At 37.3% G+C, this 16,930-nt stretch overlaps 1 protein-coding gene across 1 annotated transcript; it reads left to right on the top strand.

The window, feature by feature from the left end:
- Window positions 1-6,836: 6,836 nt before the first annotated feature.
- Window positions 6,837-10,720, top strand: LOC131217606 (uncharacterized). Its single transcript, XM_058212547.1, has 6 exons — window positions 6,837-7,051; window positions 7,155-7,364; window positions 7,447-7,539; window positions 7,621-7,728; window positions 7,812-8,066; window positions 10,616-10,720. Exons 2-6 carry the CDS (start codon window positions 7,209-7,211, stop codon window positions 10,718-10,720), a joined length of 717 nt encoding a protein of 238 aa, XP_058068530.1. The 5' UTR covers window positions 6,837-7,051; window positions 7,155-7,208.
- Window positions 10,721-16,930: the final 6,210 nt, after the last annotated feature.

Below are 16,930 nucleotides of genomic sequence, written 5' to 3'. Positions count from 1 at the left end.
CCAGATCGGATTGCGTACTGAGTTACTCGGTACGCTCTTACCGTACTGAGTAAATTCAGTTAGGCCCACCTTGAATGTATGTGGTCTATGTAGCCCGTCCATCCGTTTTTCCATCTAATTTAAGGGGTTGAGCCCAAAATAGGAGAATATCCAAAGATCAAATGAATCATACCACAGTAAACAGTGGGGATAATAATTTCCACCGTTGAAACCTTTATAGGCCCAACAGTAATGTTTATTTATCATCCAACCTGTTCATAATATCTACACTCTACACAATCCACTTCCCTACTATCCTACTGTGGTCTTTAAAAACTTAAAGGAGGGAGTGGGTTTGTCAGGGATATCTCTGGGCCCCACACAGCCCTCTGCGCCAGTAGGCACATGCATTTCGGTCTTCTATATATATAGCCCTCTGCGCCAGTAGGCACATGCTTTCAAACAGCCCTTTAAGGCACAAGATACATATGTACACGTCAACGTTTGACATACGTGGAATATCCAGCTGCCACAAAAGGTGGACCACACCATGATGATTATAACATGGTAAGAAAATTAGGCTGATCAACTTATGAGGTGGGCCACACCAGTACAATGAATAATGCCATTAGCTGTCTAATGTCCATACTGTCGTATCATGCTAAATGAGTGGATGGGCCTAATTTAGGCGTTACATCCTTTTCAGGATTGGATATAGGAGGGCTGGTATTTGGAATGTCAATGCATCTTGATGGGGCTCATCCCATTTTTTTTTCTTGGGGTTGTTAAGTAAATCCATTGCCTTCTATCAATGTGCATATTGTTCCATTGTCTTCTGTTGCCTAAAATGATCCTTGCAAGCCTTAATGAACTTGTATATTACATTTTTTTGTCTTAAATTATTATTGTGATTAGTTAGTTTATAGTTGTGACTTGTAATTGTGATTTGTAAGTTAGATAATTAGTTACCCGTTTGAGGATTTCTATGGGGCCACACATAGATAAAGTATGTTTTTGGTGGCATAGAAATCGCTCAAATTGTCCCATTTTGGACAGTTCAAGGTTAGATGGATAATATGCTTTCATATAATCTATTTAAACGTTCATGCCTGATCTGCGGTCCATCTCCTTGTTTCTCTCTGGATCTGTTTCTTCCGTTCCATGTCCAATGCCAAATATCTTTACATTGCTTTATATATTTGGCATCGGAATGTAACGTAAGTTCAACTTATCTGGAGAGGCATGGGGAGATGCTGTCGGATTTTCGGCGTGGACTAACAAATGGGAATATAAAAGTATTACAATCTATCCAACCTTGGATGGGTAACTAATTTATGATTTAATTGAACGAGGGTCTCTGAAAGGTGAGAACTGCTGTTATGACCATAATGGCCCGTGTTTATGTATAAGCTCAAAATTGTTGGAGCAGACCCGTGTTTATGTATTAGCCCAAATTCCTAAACTATAACCAAAACCTATAACGTAAACCCGAACATAAACTTAAACTTAAATCTATAACCTATAACCTATAACTTATAAACCTAAACCTAAACCTAAACCTATAACCTAAACCTAAACCGATTCTTAAACCTATAACCTAACCTAAATCTATAACCTATAATTTAAACATATTACTTAAACCTTAAACCTATAACCTAAACCTAAACCGATTCCTAAACCTATAACCTAACTTAAACCTATAACCTATAATTTAAACATATAACCTAAACCTAAACCTAAACCTATAACCTATAATTTAAATATATAACCTAAACCTAAACCTATAATCAATAACTTAAACCTAAAACCTATAACTTGTAACCTAAACTTAAACATATAACCTATAACCTAAACATAAACCTAAACCCAAACCTAAACCTATAACATAAACCTAAACCAAAGCCTATAACTTAAACTTAAACATATAACCTATAACCTAAACATAAACCTATAACATAAACCTATAACCTAAACCTATAACATTAACCTATAACCTAAATGTAAACCTAAACCTGAACCCGAACCCGAACCCAAACCCGAATTCCTAACCCTATAACCTAGACTTATAATCTTAAACTTATTTTCGTAAACTGACTCTAATCTTTTCATTGTAGAGATGGATAAGAGTTGGATGCGAGCAAAGAACAGGTTTGGCCCAGAGTATATACAAGGGGTAAAACAGTTCATAGAATTTGCGCGTAATCGGGCGGATTCAGGCAATAGAATTAGGTGTCCATGTCGAAAATGTATGAACATGATACATAAGACTCTAGACAAAGTAGAAGACGATTTGTTCATAGTTGGGATTAACCAAGGTTATACTTGGTGGATCCATCATGGTGAAGAGTTCCACCAAAGAGTTGAGGCCACTGAAGTAATTGCTGACCCAATTGTGCCGGATGATGAGGATGAAGATGTTGACGAAATGCAAGAAATCATAGGGGATGTGTTCAGGGGAACAATTGCAGATACTGATTTTGCAGTGACAAGTAGTAGCCAAGATATTTCTCCTATGGGTAATGTCGAATTAGAAAAGTTTAGTAGGTTGTTGAGGGATGCACAATGTCCACTTTATCCGGGGTGTGAGAACTTCTCCAAGTTAAATTTTCTTACAAGGTTACTTCATTTAAAGACAATAAATCGTTGGAGTAATAAATCGTTTGACATGTTGCTTGACTTGTTGAAAGAAGCATTACCAGATGGTGAGACATTGCCTAAGTCCCATTACGAGGCAAAATCCTTGATGCGAGACTTGGGCCTTGGTTACATCCAAATTCACGCATGTATAAATGATTGTGTATTGTATTGGAAAGAGCTTGAAAATGTTGAAAAGTGTCCAGAATGCGGAGAGTCTAGGTATAACGAAGCCAAGCATAAGAAAATCCCACAAAAGGTGTTAAAGTACTTCCCATTGAAACCCAGATTGTAAAGATTGTTTATGTCTCGCAAGACGGCTGAAGATATAAGGTGGCATAAGGAGAAACGCGTTCATGATGATAGTACACTAAGGCACCCTGCGGACTCTGTAGCCTGGTAAAATTTTGACAAACAATATGACTGGTTTGCAGAGGATTCTCGCAATGTTCGACTAGGTCTTGCAAGTGATGGTTTTAATCCATTTGGTAATATGAGTAGCTCGTATAGTATGTGGCCAGTGGTACTTATGTCCTACAATTTTTCTCCTTGGTTGTGTATGAAGGAGTCATTTTTCATGATGTCGTTGCTTATTCTTGGACCCAGGTCACCTGGGAATGACATTGATGTGTATTTGCGACCGTTAGTAGATGAGTTAAATGAGTTGTGGAGTCAAGGTGTACAGACGTATGACACATTTGCAGGACAGACATTTCGTTTGCATGCAGCGGTCCTGTGGACAATAAATGACTTTCCCGCATATGGAAATTTGTCTGGGTGGAGCACAAAGGGAAAGTTGGCTTGTCCTACATGTGGTATTGAGACTTATTCATTATCATTGAAGCATGGTAAGAAAACGTATTATATGGGTCATCGTCGCTTCCTTCCGAGTGATCATAGTTGGCGTAGGAAGATAATGATCTTTGATGGCAAACAAGATCATAAGCCACCCCCGAAAGAGCTATCTGGAAAAGATGTGATACAACAACTGAGTAACATTGGAGAAGTTAAATTTGGTAAGGCATCGCACTTGAAGAAAAGGAAACGTACAGTATTGGACTATAACTGGAGGAAGAAGAGCATTTTTTTTGAGTTGCCCTATTGGAGTGATCTGAAATTGCGACACAACTTGGATGTCATGCATATTAAGAAGAATATATGTGACAATATTTTCAGAACATTGATGAACATAGAGAAGAAAACAAAAGACAGTTTAAAGGCTCGATTGGATCTACAAGCAATGGGCTTAAGGAAAGAGTTGCACTTGCAACCACATGAAAATTCATATACCATACCAGCAGCTAGCTACACATTGACAAAACTAGAAAAGAAGCGTTTATGTGAATGGTTGAGATCGGTGAAGTTTTTCGATGGGTATGCGTCAAATATATCTCGGCGCGTAAACATTACGGACTGTAAGGTATTAGGAATGAAAAGTCATGATTGTCATGTCTTTCTGCAACGTCTACTACCGGTTGAGATTCGTGGATTCCTGAGCAAGGATATCAGTGCGGCGTTGATTGAGTTGGGGATATTCTTTAAGGATTTGTGTTCGAAATCATTGAATGTACAAGTTATTAAACGATTGGAGAGGGACATTGTCGTAATCCTTTACAAACTTGAAAGAATATTTCCACCTGCGTTCTTCGATGTTATGGTACACCTAGCGATTCACTTACCGCATGAGGTGAAGCTTGCCGGCCCAGTATAATATTATTGGATGTATCCGATCGAAAGGTGGTAGAACCTATTAAAAATTTTATTCATTCCATAAACTACATATATCCATGTTTTTTAACATATAGTTTTGTGTACAGATACCTTCACACACTAAAACGATTTATGAGGAATAAGGCACGTCCAGAGGGATCCATTGCAGAGGCATACATTGATAATGAGTGCCTGACATTTTGCTCCATGTATCTTCGTGGCATAGAGACTAGATTCAATCGAGAAGATCGGAATGTCGATGAAGGGCAGGAGCATGAACAAGGACTCATATCTGTATTCGCACATAACGTCCGTCCTTTAGGAACCCCGACGTTTTAAGATATGGACCTTAGGGATCTAGCAAAAGCGCGGTGGTATGTGCTGCATAACTGTGAAGAAATAGAGTCATACTTAGAGTAAGTCTTTTCTCGATAATTGTATCACTGCATACGATGATTTTAATGTTTCTTACTGATGACGTGCTAATTATGTATAGTGAACACATCGAGGAGATGAAGTCCCAATACCCAATAAATTATGATCGAATGCATTAAGATCAGTTTCCAGAATAGTTTGCAAAACGTGTAAGATATCACATTGTATCTCACCACACTTAGAATTTTGTTATATTGCATAATATTTAAACCTAAGAAAATCCCTAAATAATTACATTCTGTACGTGATAATAGATGAAGACGTTACGCGCTAGCAACTCTGTGGATGCGTCTGATGCACTTTACTCACTAGCGTGTGGCCCTGATAGACATGTATCTAGATATACAGGTTGTATTGTAAACGGAATTTGGTTCCACATTAAAGAACGTGAAGTATAGGACCACACAAAATAGTGGGGTGGTTGTGAAGGGAATGCATGAGGAGGTAGAAATTGACTTTTATGGTGTTTTGACAGATATTATTGAGCTGAGTTATTGTATGAGAAAGCGGGTGTACTTATTTAAATGTGATTGGTGGGATATTGAAAATAAGAAGTTGGGAATACAGACTGACAACTACTTTATGAGCGTAAATTTATCTCGGAAGTGGTTTGAGGATGACCCATTTATCCTCGCCAGCCAAGCTGAACAAGTATTTTACCTCGCTGACACCAAATTAGGCTGCTCTTAGCATGTGGTATAGAAAATAAAGCCCAGGAACGTATTTGACGTTCCCGTACCAGAAGTTGAAGATAACGAGGATGGGGCAAATGAAATGTTTAGGGTTGAACAAGTATATCAAAAAGACGTGCCATCTAGGGATATAGAGACTGATTCAAATGTTGATATTGATGTGGTGCAATTGGACAGAGATGATGTGCCACCTGATCATGTTGATGCCTTAATAATACATGACATTGTTAGAGATGATAGCAGTTTCATTGATGACGACGTTGCAAACAATGAAGAGGAAATACTGATCAGCGATAGTGATGGTGATGAAGAAATAATCCTAAGCGATAGTGATACAGACGGTGATTATTAAATGTACACATAATTTACATGTCATTTTTTAATTCGAATAATTTATGTATTACATGTATACGTGAAAATAACAAGTCATGATTTATTCCTTTAATTGACTTGTTTATAATCCACATTTACAGTTGAGTCAATTTCTGATCATGTCCTCCTCAAACCGGAGCGTAGCGGAAGCACGCAACATACTTCATCAACTGTTGCGGATGGACTTTTCGGCCCTATCTTCTTTTGGTAGGGCCAAAGAGATACCCAGTCTGGTCAATGAGCGTAGGGAGGAATATATCGACGCTGACTCAGATGACAAATTAAACAATCTCAGAGAAATTTTGGAGCTGACAAAGGATTAAAACCGTGGAAAACTTCGTATGGAAGATGCAGTTATGTCACTTGCGCATCTGAATGGAGTCTCAAGAGACCAAATTTCTCCTATTGTGACTGACATGTTAGCTGTAACAATGTCGAGTACTTCACACAGCTTGACATATAATTCTGCAGCGTACGATAACTTACCAGGGAGTACTTCGGATAGTTTACCTCAGAGTTGTTTCGTATTACAACGAAATATGTGTATTTAATATAGAATGACAATGTGTAATGGAATTTTCAAAGGTTATAGATTAATATTTACAGTTTTATTATATTTTGCGTGCATTATAGTGTAATGATCTAATCATATTTTAATCATCTCTCTAAGCATAAGCACAAATGCATTCTACCATCAACACTACGTGTATAATGTTTTAGTATATTCCACTTGTACTGACATTGTATAAATTTACAAGTTCATACATCGCACATATCCAGTGATGGTACCAGGTGGGAGACGTCGTTCGAGTACTGGATCTACCCCTTCCACCCGTGATGCGGCGGAGACAGCATCGCCGTCACATGTTGCATCACAGGCATCTGATCCATCAATCGTTCATACACCGAGCACTGCATGTAAGTCTAGACATATATTTCTTTTAAAGACTTCTGTTGATATAATAGACTTACATATTTCTTTTGTGACAGCATCGTCGACCAGCCGACGAGGACGTGGACCCACGCGTGGGTTAGTTTTACAGAGACTTACGTATGAGGGTAGGGTGACAGTAGAGTTCTCACAAGACTGCCTTAGACCTGTTGGGGACAATGCCAAGTTGTTTACATCGGAGGTCGGTGTCTTATGTCGATCTCTGATCCCTACCACCACCCCCCGTTGGGTAGACGTGACAGATGATGTGCGGCAGCACATCCGTCAGCGCCTTACGGTAAAATTTAGTAAATTAAATTTTATTTTGTAAAATTTCATTTATGGTTAAGTTATTTTCTTAATAAGTTTATTACCTTAATCCATTATTTACAAAATTACAGGATAAATTTGTCTTGGATTTGAGTGTTCCGTACATTTCCCATGCCGTCGACGACATGATCAAGGATCGGTTTAAGGAGTACCGCAGTGATTTACACCAGTGGTACAAGCGGGGCAGGAGCCTCGAGGAGGCCGTATTGACTGCACCGCCGCACGTGACCATTGACGATTGGCGGATACTCTGTGAGAGATTTTCGTCTGAGTCTTTTCAGGTAATATTTACATATTTACGATATCTTAAGGTAACAATTAAATTCGTAATTAATAATAATATATTATGAATAATGTGTTCAGAAGAGGAGCAAAATAAATTCTGCGAATAGGGGAAAGTTGGAAGTGAACCACATAGCTGGTTCAAAGTCATTTGTACAACTTCGTCGCGACATGGTAAGAAGTTACTGGTTATTATTAAGTTGATATATTTTTCCATGCATTTATATTAGCTCTATTGTCATTTTGATTGTGCAGCGAGATTCCGTCACTGGACAGGAGCCCGGACCAGTAGACTTCTACAGAGAGACTCATTGTCGGCAGGCGACGGGATCTTGGGTACATCTTACAGCCAGCGAGAATTGGGTAAAAATTGTTACAATGTAAAATTTAATTGCATTGAATTATAATAATATTATTTGTTATGAAAATTCATATTTTCATCACAGGTGGCGATGGACACCATACGCAGTCAGCCCACTCCCGATGGTACTCAGCGGAGTGAGCCAGAGATCCTGAGCGAGATGCTTGGCACACGTTCTGGATATGTGCGTGGGCTTGGCCATGGTGCCAAGCTCATGGCACCCGCTAGAGTTGCATCCAGTCGATCCGTCGCTGGTGAGAGCGCCATACGCCGAGCTGATATCGCAGAGAAAGATGTTCAACATCTACGGGGCGCCATCAACGAGATCAAAGACCAACTAGCAAGGCAGAGGGAGGAGCATGAGAGGCAGAAGGAGGAGCAGGAGAGGCAGAGGGAGGAGCAAGAGAGGAGGATGGAGGATATGCGGGTAGAGCATGAGCGACGGATGCGGGAGATATTACAGGTTCTCGCTGCACGCTTACCTATTGATGCCCCACCACCTCCGCCTTCATCTTTGTGATTTGTCATATTTTATTTATGATTTATTTTATATACGAATGTTAAACTTATATGTATTTGTGCGTGGATGAATGTAATGTGGATAAGACTATTTGTGTATGTATGGATGTGATTTGTGTTTGGATGGATGTAGTTTATGTTTGTTTGGAAAAATGGAAATATGAATATAATGAAATATATTGTAACAGGTGTATAACAAGAATTTTTGCAAAAAAAAAAAAAAAGAGACTTTTACCTACGAAAATTTTCGTAGGTAAAAGTTTCATCGACATTTTTACTTACGAATTTTTTCGCAGGTAAAAGGTTCATTCACATTTTATTACCTACGAATCATTTCGTAGGTAAAAGTTTCATCAACAGTTTTACCTACGTCAAATTTCATAGGTAAAAAGTCTTAGCACAGTTTGTACCTACGAAACCTTTCGTAGGTAAAAGTCTTAACACCGTTTGTACCAACGCAAAATTTTGTAGGTAAAAGTATTAACACAGTTATTAGCTACGAAAACGTTCGTAGGTAAAAGTTTTAATACAGTTTGTACCTACGAAACATGTCATAGGTAAAAGCTTTAACAAAGTTTGTAGCTACGAAAACGTTCGTAGGTAAAAGTCTTAACACCGTTTGTACCTACGAATAAATTCGTAGGTAAAAGTTTTAACTAAGTTTATAGCTACAAAAACATTCATAGGTAAAGGTCTTAATACAGTTTGTACCTACGAAACATGTCGTAGCTAAAAGTTTTAATAAAGTTTGTAACTACGAAAATGCTCGTGGGTAAAAGTCCTAACACCGTTTGTACCTATGAAAAAATTCATAGGCGAAAATTTTAACAAAGTTTTTAGCTACGAAAATGTTTGTAGGTAAAAGATTTAACAAAGTTTTTAGCTACGAAAATGTTCGTAGGGAAAAGTTTTAACACTTCCTAGGTAAAGGCTTAACTAAGTTTTTAATTTCGTTGGTAAAAGTCTCCCCATTGCCAACGATGACATTTTTGCGTCGGTAAAAGTCTTTAGCCACGGCTTTTTACCAACGAATTTACCGACGAAATTTTTCGTAGGTAAAAGTGAAATTTCTTGTAGTGATCATTGCAAGTCGTTATACAATAAGATTCTAGGAGGATCTACAACACATGTAAATAAACATTTGAAGGCATGTTCTAAGAGACTAAGACTCCCTCCTCCAAGCCAATAATTGTTGTCATTTACTAAGCCAGAAAAGGATGACTCACAAGACGTAGTGTCCACTCATAAGTTTGAAAAAGAAAAGCTGAAAGAGTGGTATGTTAGATTAGTGATTCTCTGAGAAAAATCTTTCAGAATGATATAAAGTAAAGGGTTTAGGTCTTTTTGTCAATTCCTTAACCCTTGAGCTAAGAATGTCTCCCGCATCACTGCGTAGAGAGAGTACATGAAGATGTACGAAAATGATAAGATGAAACTGAAAGAAGTTTTAGCTTTAGTATCCAAAATAAGTTTGATGTCTAATTTATAGATGGCGTCTAATCAAAGAAAATGATACATTTCATTAACCCCTTACTATATAGATAAAGATTGGAAACTCTATAAGAGAATTTTAAACTTTCGTAATCTTCCTCCTCCACATACTAATTTACTTATTTTAGATTGCATCTATAGTTGTCTGCAAGACTGGGGCATTGAGAAGAAAATTTCAGCAATAACTTTAGACAATGCTTCAGCAAATGATAGTGTCATTTCATGTTTACGTAACCAATTCAGGGCAACAGGAAATTTATTTTTTGATGGAAAAATATTTCAGGTCAGATGTTGTGCCCATATTCTAAATTTGGTTGTATAAGAAGGGCTGAAAGCAATTGACCACAGTACTATAGAGAACATAAGAGAAAATGTGAAATATATAAGGGGTCGCCATCGAGACTGAGTGTATGGAATGACATCATCCAACGTTTGAATGTGCCATCTAAAAAAACGTTGAAGTTAGATGTGTGTACATGTTGGAACTTGACTTATGAAATGTTAGATACGACAATAGAATTACAACTTGCATTTTCTTAATACGTGGCATGTAACAGAACATATTTTTGGTTGCTGAGCATAGATGATTAGACCAAAGCAAAATAAGTTCACAGATTTCTCAAAGTTTTTTATGATTGCACGAAGATTTTTTTCGGGAATAAGTATCCAACTACGAATTTGTTTCTTCTGTCTCTTTGGAAGATTAAGGATGCTTTATAGAAAAATGCTAGTGCGAGTCTAGATTTCATACGCCAGATGATAGTTGGTATGAAGATGAAGTTCAATAAATACTAGGACGAATGTCATTTGTTGATGTCCTTAGCAGTTACTCTTGATCCTTGTTGTAATATGGACTTAGTCAAGTTTATTTTCATGAAGATTTATCTTCCTGAAAGAGCGGCAACAGAGATGTTTAAGGTTCGTCAAGCCATCGAAGATTTGTACAATTCGTATGCTACTACTTTACCTGCAGCAGGTGTTTAAGAAAGTAGAGATACGGATGTTTCTATACCTGATAATGAGGATGTGCTAAATGAATACATGTCATACTTGACACAAGAATGAATAAGCGTTCAGATTAAGGAATCAAAGCTAGAATTGTATCTCAATGAGCCCATCATAGTACGATCTGACTTTGATGTGTTGAAATGGTGGAAGATGGGAGTCAATGAATCAAAATACCTTACATTATTTGTGATGACATGGGACATATTATCAATACTAATTTCAACAGTGGCATCAGAATTTGCATTCAGCACAAGGAGCAGGGTTGTGAACAAGTATTGAAACTCACTTTCACCAAATAGAGTTAAAGCATTAATTTGTAAGGAAGATTGGTTGCGTCCGATATGGGGAGGAGATGATATTAATGATGAGGAAGAAGAAGAGATTGAAATTCATGACGAGTCTCTACCTGCAGCAACAAATACATGAAGGCGTTTTCGGTTTTTCAATTATTTTCTTTTTGATTGAAACTTGAATGATATGTAATATTATTTAACTTAAAAGATGAAAGTGGTGGAATATGGTCTGTAAGACTTTGATTTTTATTTACTCATTACTATTCATTTGCTTTTATTTTTGATATATTTATATTGCTTTTATTTTCTTCTTATATCAATTTCAAATTATTTATCAACATTCTGATTTTTTTTTTATTAAAAATTGAGTGCAGATATGTCATTATCTGACCCATCGACAAAACATTTGGGACTACGCTTCCCTAGTTGAATCGCCACCAAGGTCAAGAAGAATAAAGATTGTGTGTGGTTTGTATGACGCAAAGTTTGTGAATAAGACTAATCGATTTCGGTTACACTTGTCATGTCGAAATAGTGATGTAAAACCATATCCCAATGCTCATAAGGATCTCCAAATTTTTTTTAGGCCCTTTTAGATTTAAATAAAAAACCTTCCACTCCATCCAAATCTTCTGATTATGGATCTAATACATGAATGAATTCCACGAAAGAAGTAGAGAAGGAAGCCAGATTAAAAGCTTTGGAAGAATAACAATTCCAACTCATCTTAAAACGCAGTATGGAAGAAGTTTCTAGACTTCTGGGATATCCTCAAAGACAACATGATGTTGAAGCAGGATCGAGTACGACAAACAAGAAAAAGAAGAAGAATAACAAATTAAAATTCCTCACCCATCTTGATGAATTTTATAAGGCGTTGGGTACTACATACAAATCTTCACATAAAGAAAGTTTGAAAAATCTAGTTCAAAATGTAAAAGAAAACAAAAGAAACATCTCTTCGCCTTCTGACTCGGAGGAAGTGAACTAATATGTATATGAAAAATTAGATAGTAGTTCGGATGGATCAAATGACAATATAGGAAGACACTCCTCCTCCGGTGGTTAATTGTAAATTGTAATTTTAAACAATATAGTTATCGAAGTATTTTAATCGTAAGTTATGTATTTTATATATTTTATTATTTTGTTCAACCTTAAATGCCAATTTGATAATCGAATTCAAATTCAAATCAAACTCAATAAATAACTCGAATTCGAACTCGGCTTAAAGCTTGAACTCGAAACTCGAAACTCGGCTTAAAAACTCGAACTCGAAACCGGTAAGAAGACTCGAATTCGAACTCGAACTCAACTCGAAAACTCAGCTCGAACTGGCCTAAGCTGCTGGCCGAACCGAGCACGAGCTGCTGTTCCAAGCTCAAAGGCCGAGCCAAGCCGAGCACAAGTTGAGACTCAAGCTATCCGAGTCCAGCACGAGTTGGGCAAAGCTCGGCTCGGTTTGACTCGTTTACACCTCTAATCATATGCCCTGATTATTAAATAAGCTTTAAATTTAAATTTTGATTATCTGATAAAAGTAAATTGCATCTTGGCCCGCCTCGATGGAATTACTCCAAGCAGAGGGTCTGTGGCATCCACCATGATGTATGGATTTTATCCATATTGTTCATCCATTTTTCTAGACCGTTTTAGGGCTCATTTGGTCCGTGAGATTAAATGGTATGAAATTGCATTGGATGGAATTAACATCATTTTTGCACGATGATTGCATGTTGGAAAATACCATGGTATTTTAATAATCCAATTCCTTGCTTTGGGATCAAATCCTTCCTTTGGGAAAAAAAAGCACTTTATTAAGTGAAATGTGCATTTGCTTGACCATTAAATTGTAATCAATAGACCAAAGTCACAACTGATGTTGGTCACCTGTATACATATGCATCTCAAATATCATATACAAATGGCACATATAAATTTATAGTGTAGATAAAACACATGCATTAATGTAGGGGCCACAAATGTAGTGGATTTCGAAATTCACTGTTGGGATTAAATAATATGTTACCTGGATTAATCCAATCCTTCCACCATTTCCAAACTCCTGGTGAAATTTGCATAGGACCAAATGCAATTCCACACCATCTAATCCCACCTTCCAAACAGGCTTTGGGTCCCAAAAATGAGGCAGATCCAAGGCTCAAGTGGACCACACAATGGGGATTGAATGCCCACCATTAAAGGCATATTGGGGGGCTACAAGAAATTTTGGATGAAGCTAACATTTGTTTTGTTTTTTTTTTTTTTTTTCTTTTCTCTTGATCCAGGTTTGTGACCTTATGAATAGGTTTGATGGAAAATAAACATAATGGTGGGCCCCGGCAAGTTTTCAATAATGGGCATCATTACCAGTACAGCTGCTTCCAGTGGTGTAGTCCATTTGATCCTTGGATCTGCCTCATTTTTTGCACACGTAACTAAAATAATCTGGAAAAATGGATGAAGGGCGTGGAAAAAACCCATGATGTCCCCTGCCTGGACTGATTTCCGTCCATGCCAGGTCTAATTTGACTAGCTCACCTGTGCTCCACATATGCAATTTATAAATGCCTGCGTATCATCCATCAGACTGCCAGAGTATCAAAGCTGAAAAGGCCTCTTACCGCTATTGGTGCTTGGCAAAAGTCAGGGATATCTTAATCAACGGACAAAAATAGCTCATCATCTTGGAAGTGGATTGCCTGCGCCACTAGCACAAAGATATTCCTGTGCCCCTTGTCGTTGGAAGCTGTGTGAGGCCCACAAAGATACCCGTGACAAATCCACTCCGTTCCTTAGTCTTGTAAGACCACAATAGGACCGGACTCTAAAAATCAGGCAGAAACAAAACTCAAGCGGCCTACACCAGACGAGGGAACGGAAACGTCCCCCATCCAAACCTTCTTGGAGCGACCATGATGTTTATATGCCATCCAAACCGTTCATAGGGTTAATAGCAATAAGATAAAACTGTCGGTACAAATATCATCCTGACACAACTTATGTTGCCCCGTAGAAGTTTCGAATGGTGAGCGTTCAATCTCTGCCGTTCTCTGTGGTATAGTCTATGTGAGTTTTGGATTTGCCTGATTTCTAGATTCCTGTCTTATTGTGGTCATGCAAAACTGATGGACGGAGTGTATTCATCACGGGCATCTTTGTGGGCGCCATCCAGTTTCACATCAGGGGCTGGGAATATCTCCATGCGCAGGGTCACAGGCAATCTACTTCCCATCGTGAGGGTGTAACAAATATTTCGGTAAGTAAAAAATCAATATCTCCAAACGGAAGCGATTGCGCGCCACAAAGTTTTGTGGGCCTACATGATATATGTTTTATGTACACATCAAACTTTCATTATATGAGATCATTTTAGAGCATGAGTCCAACAAATGAGGCAGATCCAAACCTAAAGTGGACCACACCTCAGAAAACAGTGGTACAATGACACCGACTATTGAAACCTTCCTAGGGAATGCTATGAGGTTTATTTGCCATCCAACTTGTTCATAGGCTCACACACACCTAGATGAAGGGGAAAACACAAATATAAACTTGATCCTAAACTTATGTAGTCCCTGTGAAGTTTTTAATGGTAGGTATTCAATATAACGACCTTGATTTTTGTGACTGATCACTTGAGATTATGACTAAACAAATTAATAATTTGATTTTCCTTTGGTAATAAAAACAAACACTTAGCCTAGTTAATAGGAGCATTCTATGTATGATTAGGGGATTGACTCTCAATATTCCATGATTTTTTTGCCAAAATCCATAAAAAATATGGTGGAATCTTCTAGAACTAGGGCTTGGGCTCCCTCTCTATTTAAAGGGAAAAGTTGCAGAAAACCCTAAACCCAAAAGAGCAACCCAAGGCGGGAGAGAAGTCCTACGAACGAGAAGCCTCTGCCAGTAAGTTTTAATTTAGTTCATTAGTTTTAATCCTAAAAATTTATCTAACAGGCCCAGATTGAAACAATAAGCAAAACAGATTAATCCTATGATCATTGTTCTGATCTGTGAGTAAGTTTTGATGATAGAGATTGATTTTTGAACAAATTTATGCAACAATGATGATCAACTATGAGAAATCCAGTTGTCTCAATTTTAGGAAATTCGAACCTATGGATCTTAAAGCCAAATCGTGTTAGAGCCTCCAATCCTAAATTGAATTGACGAATAGATTCCCCACAATGATTTGCAAAGTTGTGAGCTTTTGTCGAAAATAGTTTTATACTACCAATTTTAGAATATAAATATTTTAGATTTGATCGATCGTTTGGTTTTCCAAATTCGACTATGAGAAAAATCATTAGATAGATTGAACCTAACTCTGTGATCAATGGGAATCATGAAAACTAAGGAAGAATAATAAAAACCCTAAAAATTTTAGAAAATCAGACCATGCAGTAGAACCTATTCGACCTCGGTCAATAAATTAAAGTCAATGTTCGATCGATTAAAGGAGTCAAGATTTTTGTCCAGCGACCAAAGTTGAAAAAATTATGTTGAGTTTTGATTGATCGATGTCCAGGTTCAATTGATCGATGTGAAGGTGGCCAAAAATGTCCAGAGACTTAAGGAACTAAATTCGATTTTTATTGATCCATGGTCGATCGATCAAGGGACCTCAAGCTGTATTGATCGATCGAATGTATTGATTGACAGTCCCTGTTGTTTTTAAAATTTAAATTTAAGAATTAATGTTGGGACATCTTGTTTGAATCAAAGATAGACCACACTAGGTGGAATAATGTAATTGAATTGTAGTATACTAAATCATCTCAATAGGAATTTGAAATATGCATGGTTTTCAAAGCGTTTGACTATTCGATAGATTCGACCTTACAACGAATAGGTGAGTGAATCCCAACGTGTTTCATATATGTATGATTAAGATATGAGATATGTTTGTGACGATTGCTATGATTGAGTTACTCTTATGTTGCTATAATTACATGTGGAGTTGATTCTTCTGTATTGATTTATGCTCTATGATTGTAAATGTGAAATGAATACATGAACATGTAAACCATTGCAATCATTAAACAATTGTTTTCCTCTTGAACTAAGGGATGAATACACCGACTGATCATGTTGATACATAGATATTGAGCATGTATTGCATGCATCCATTATGATTGTGTGCACCTCATGCCTGGGTTCCTAAGGGATATATGTGGATGGTTACGCCTAGTAGATTAGTTATCCGATGCCCACGATAGTCGAATCCTACTCATAGAGTAGATGTTTGCCTACTCATGCCTACCTAGATAGATGTTTGATGGGAAAAGATTGCACATGCCTATCTATGGTGGATGTCTGAAGGGTACAATTTTTGAGTTGATGGATATCCAACCTAAGCAAGTGGACGATCATCCCACTTAACATGCACCTCATGACATTTTTACATTCATGCTCATACTGGATGTTTACTATTTCAGTTATATTATGCTATGTATGAACCATATATTGAGTTTAGTCACTAGCCTAGCTAGCTAATGTTGTGGATAAACAATCGTACAAAGATGGCCGATGCATGACAATCTAATCAAGTGCAAAAAAATGAGGCCAAGTTGGTGGATGAAACGCATGACCAATGACCGTATTTGGCGGAAGACGAGCTCGTTGCATTAGACAACTAAATTGATTATACAATTAATTCTAAGAGTTTTAATTTCTATTTATTTTAATTGTAACTAATTTGACTAAATTTGAAATATGTTTTTAACCATGACATTGTTAGACAAAGATTGATTATTTTAGTTGATTAAAGTCCTAAATGGGCAGACTTAGAATAGTTTTGATAATTTATTTTTATGAATGTGAATGTTATGAATGAAGTGTTAATAAATGGAGTGGAAAAAGTTAGATGTATGAATGTTAATAT

The sequence above is a fragment of the Magnolia sinica genome, chromosome 10 (genome assembly GCF_029962835.1).
Source record: "Magnolia sinica isolate HGM2019 chromosome 10, MsV1, whole genome shotgun sequence".
In the NCBI taxonomy this organism is placed as follows: domain Eukaryota; kingdom Viridiplantae; phylum Streptophyta; class Magnoliopsida; order Magnoliales; family Magnoliaceae; genus Magnolia; species Magnolia sinica.
Note: the sequence above shows the minus strand (reverse complement) of the source record. Positions and strands in the feature narration are given on the sequence as shown.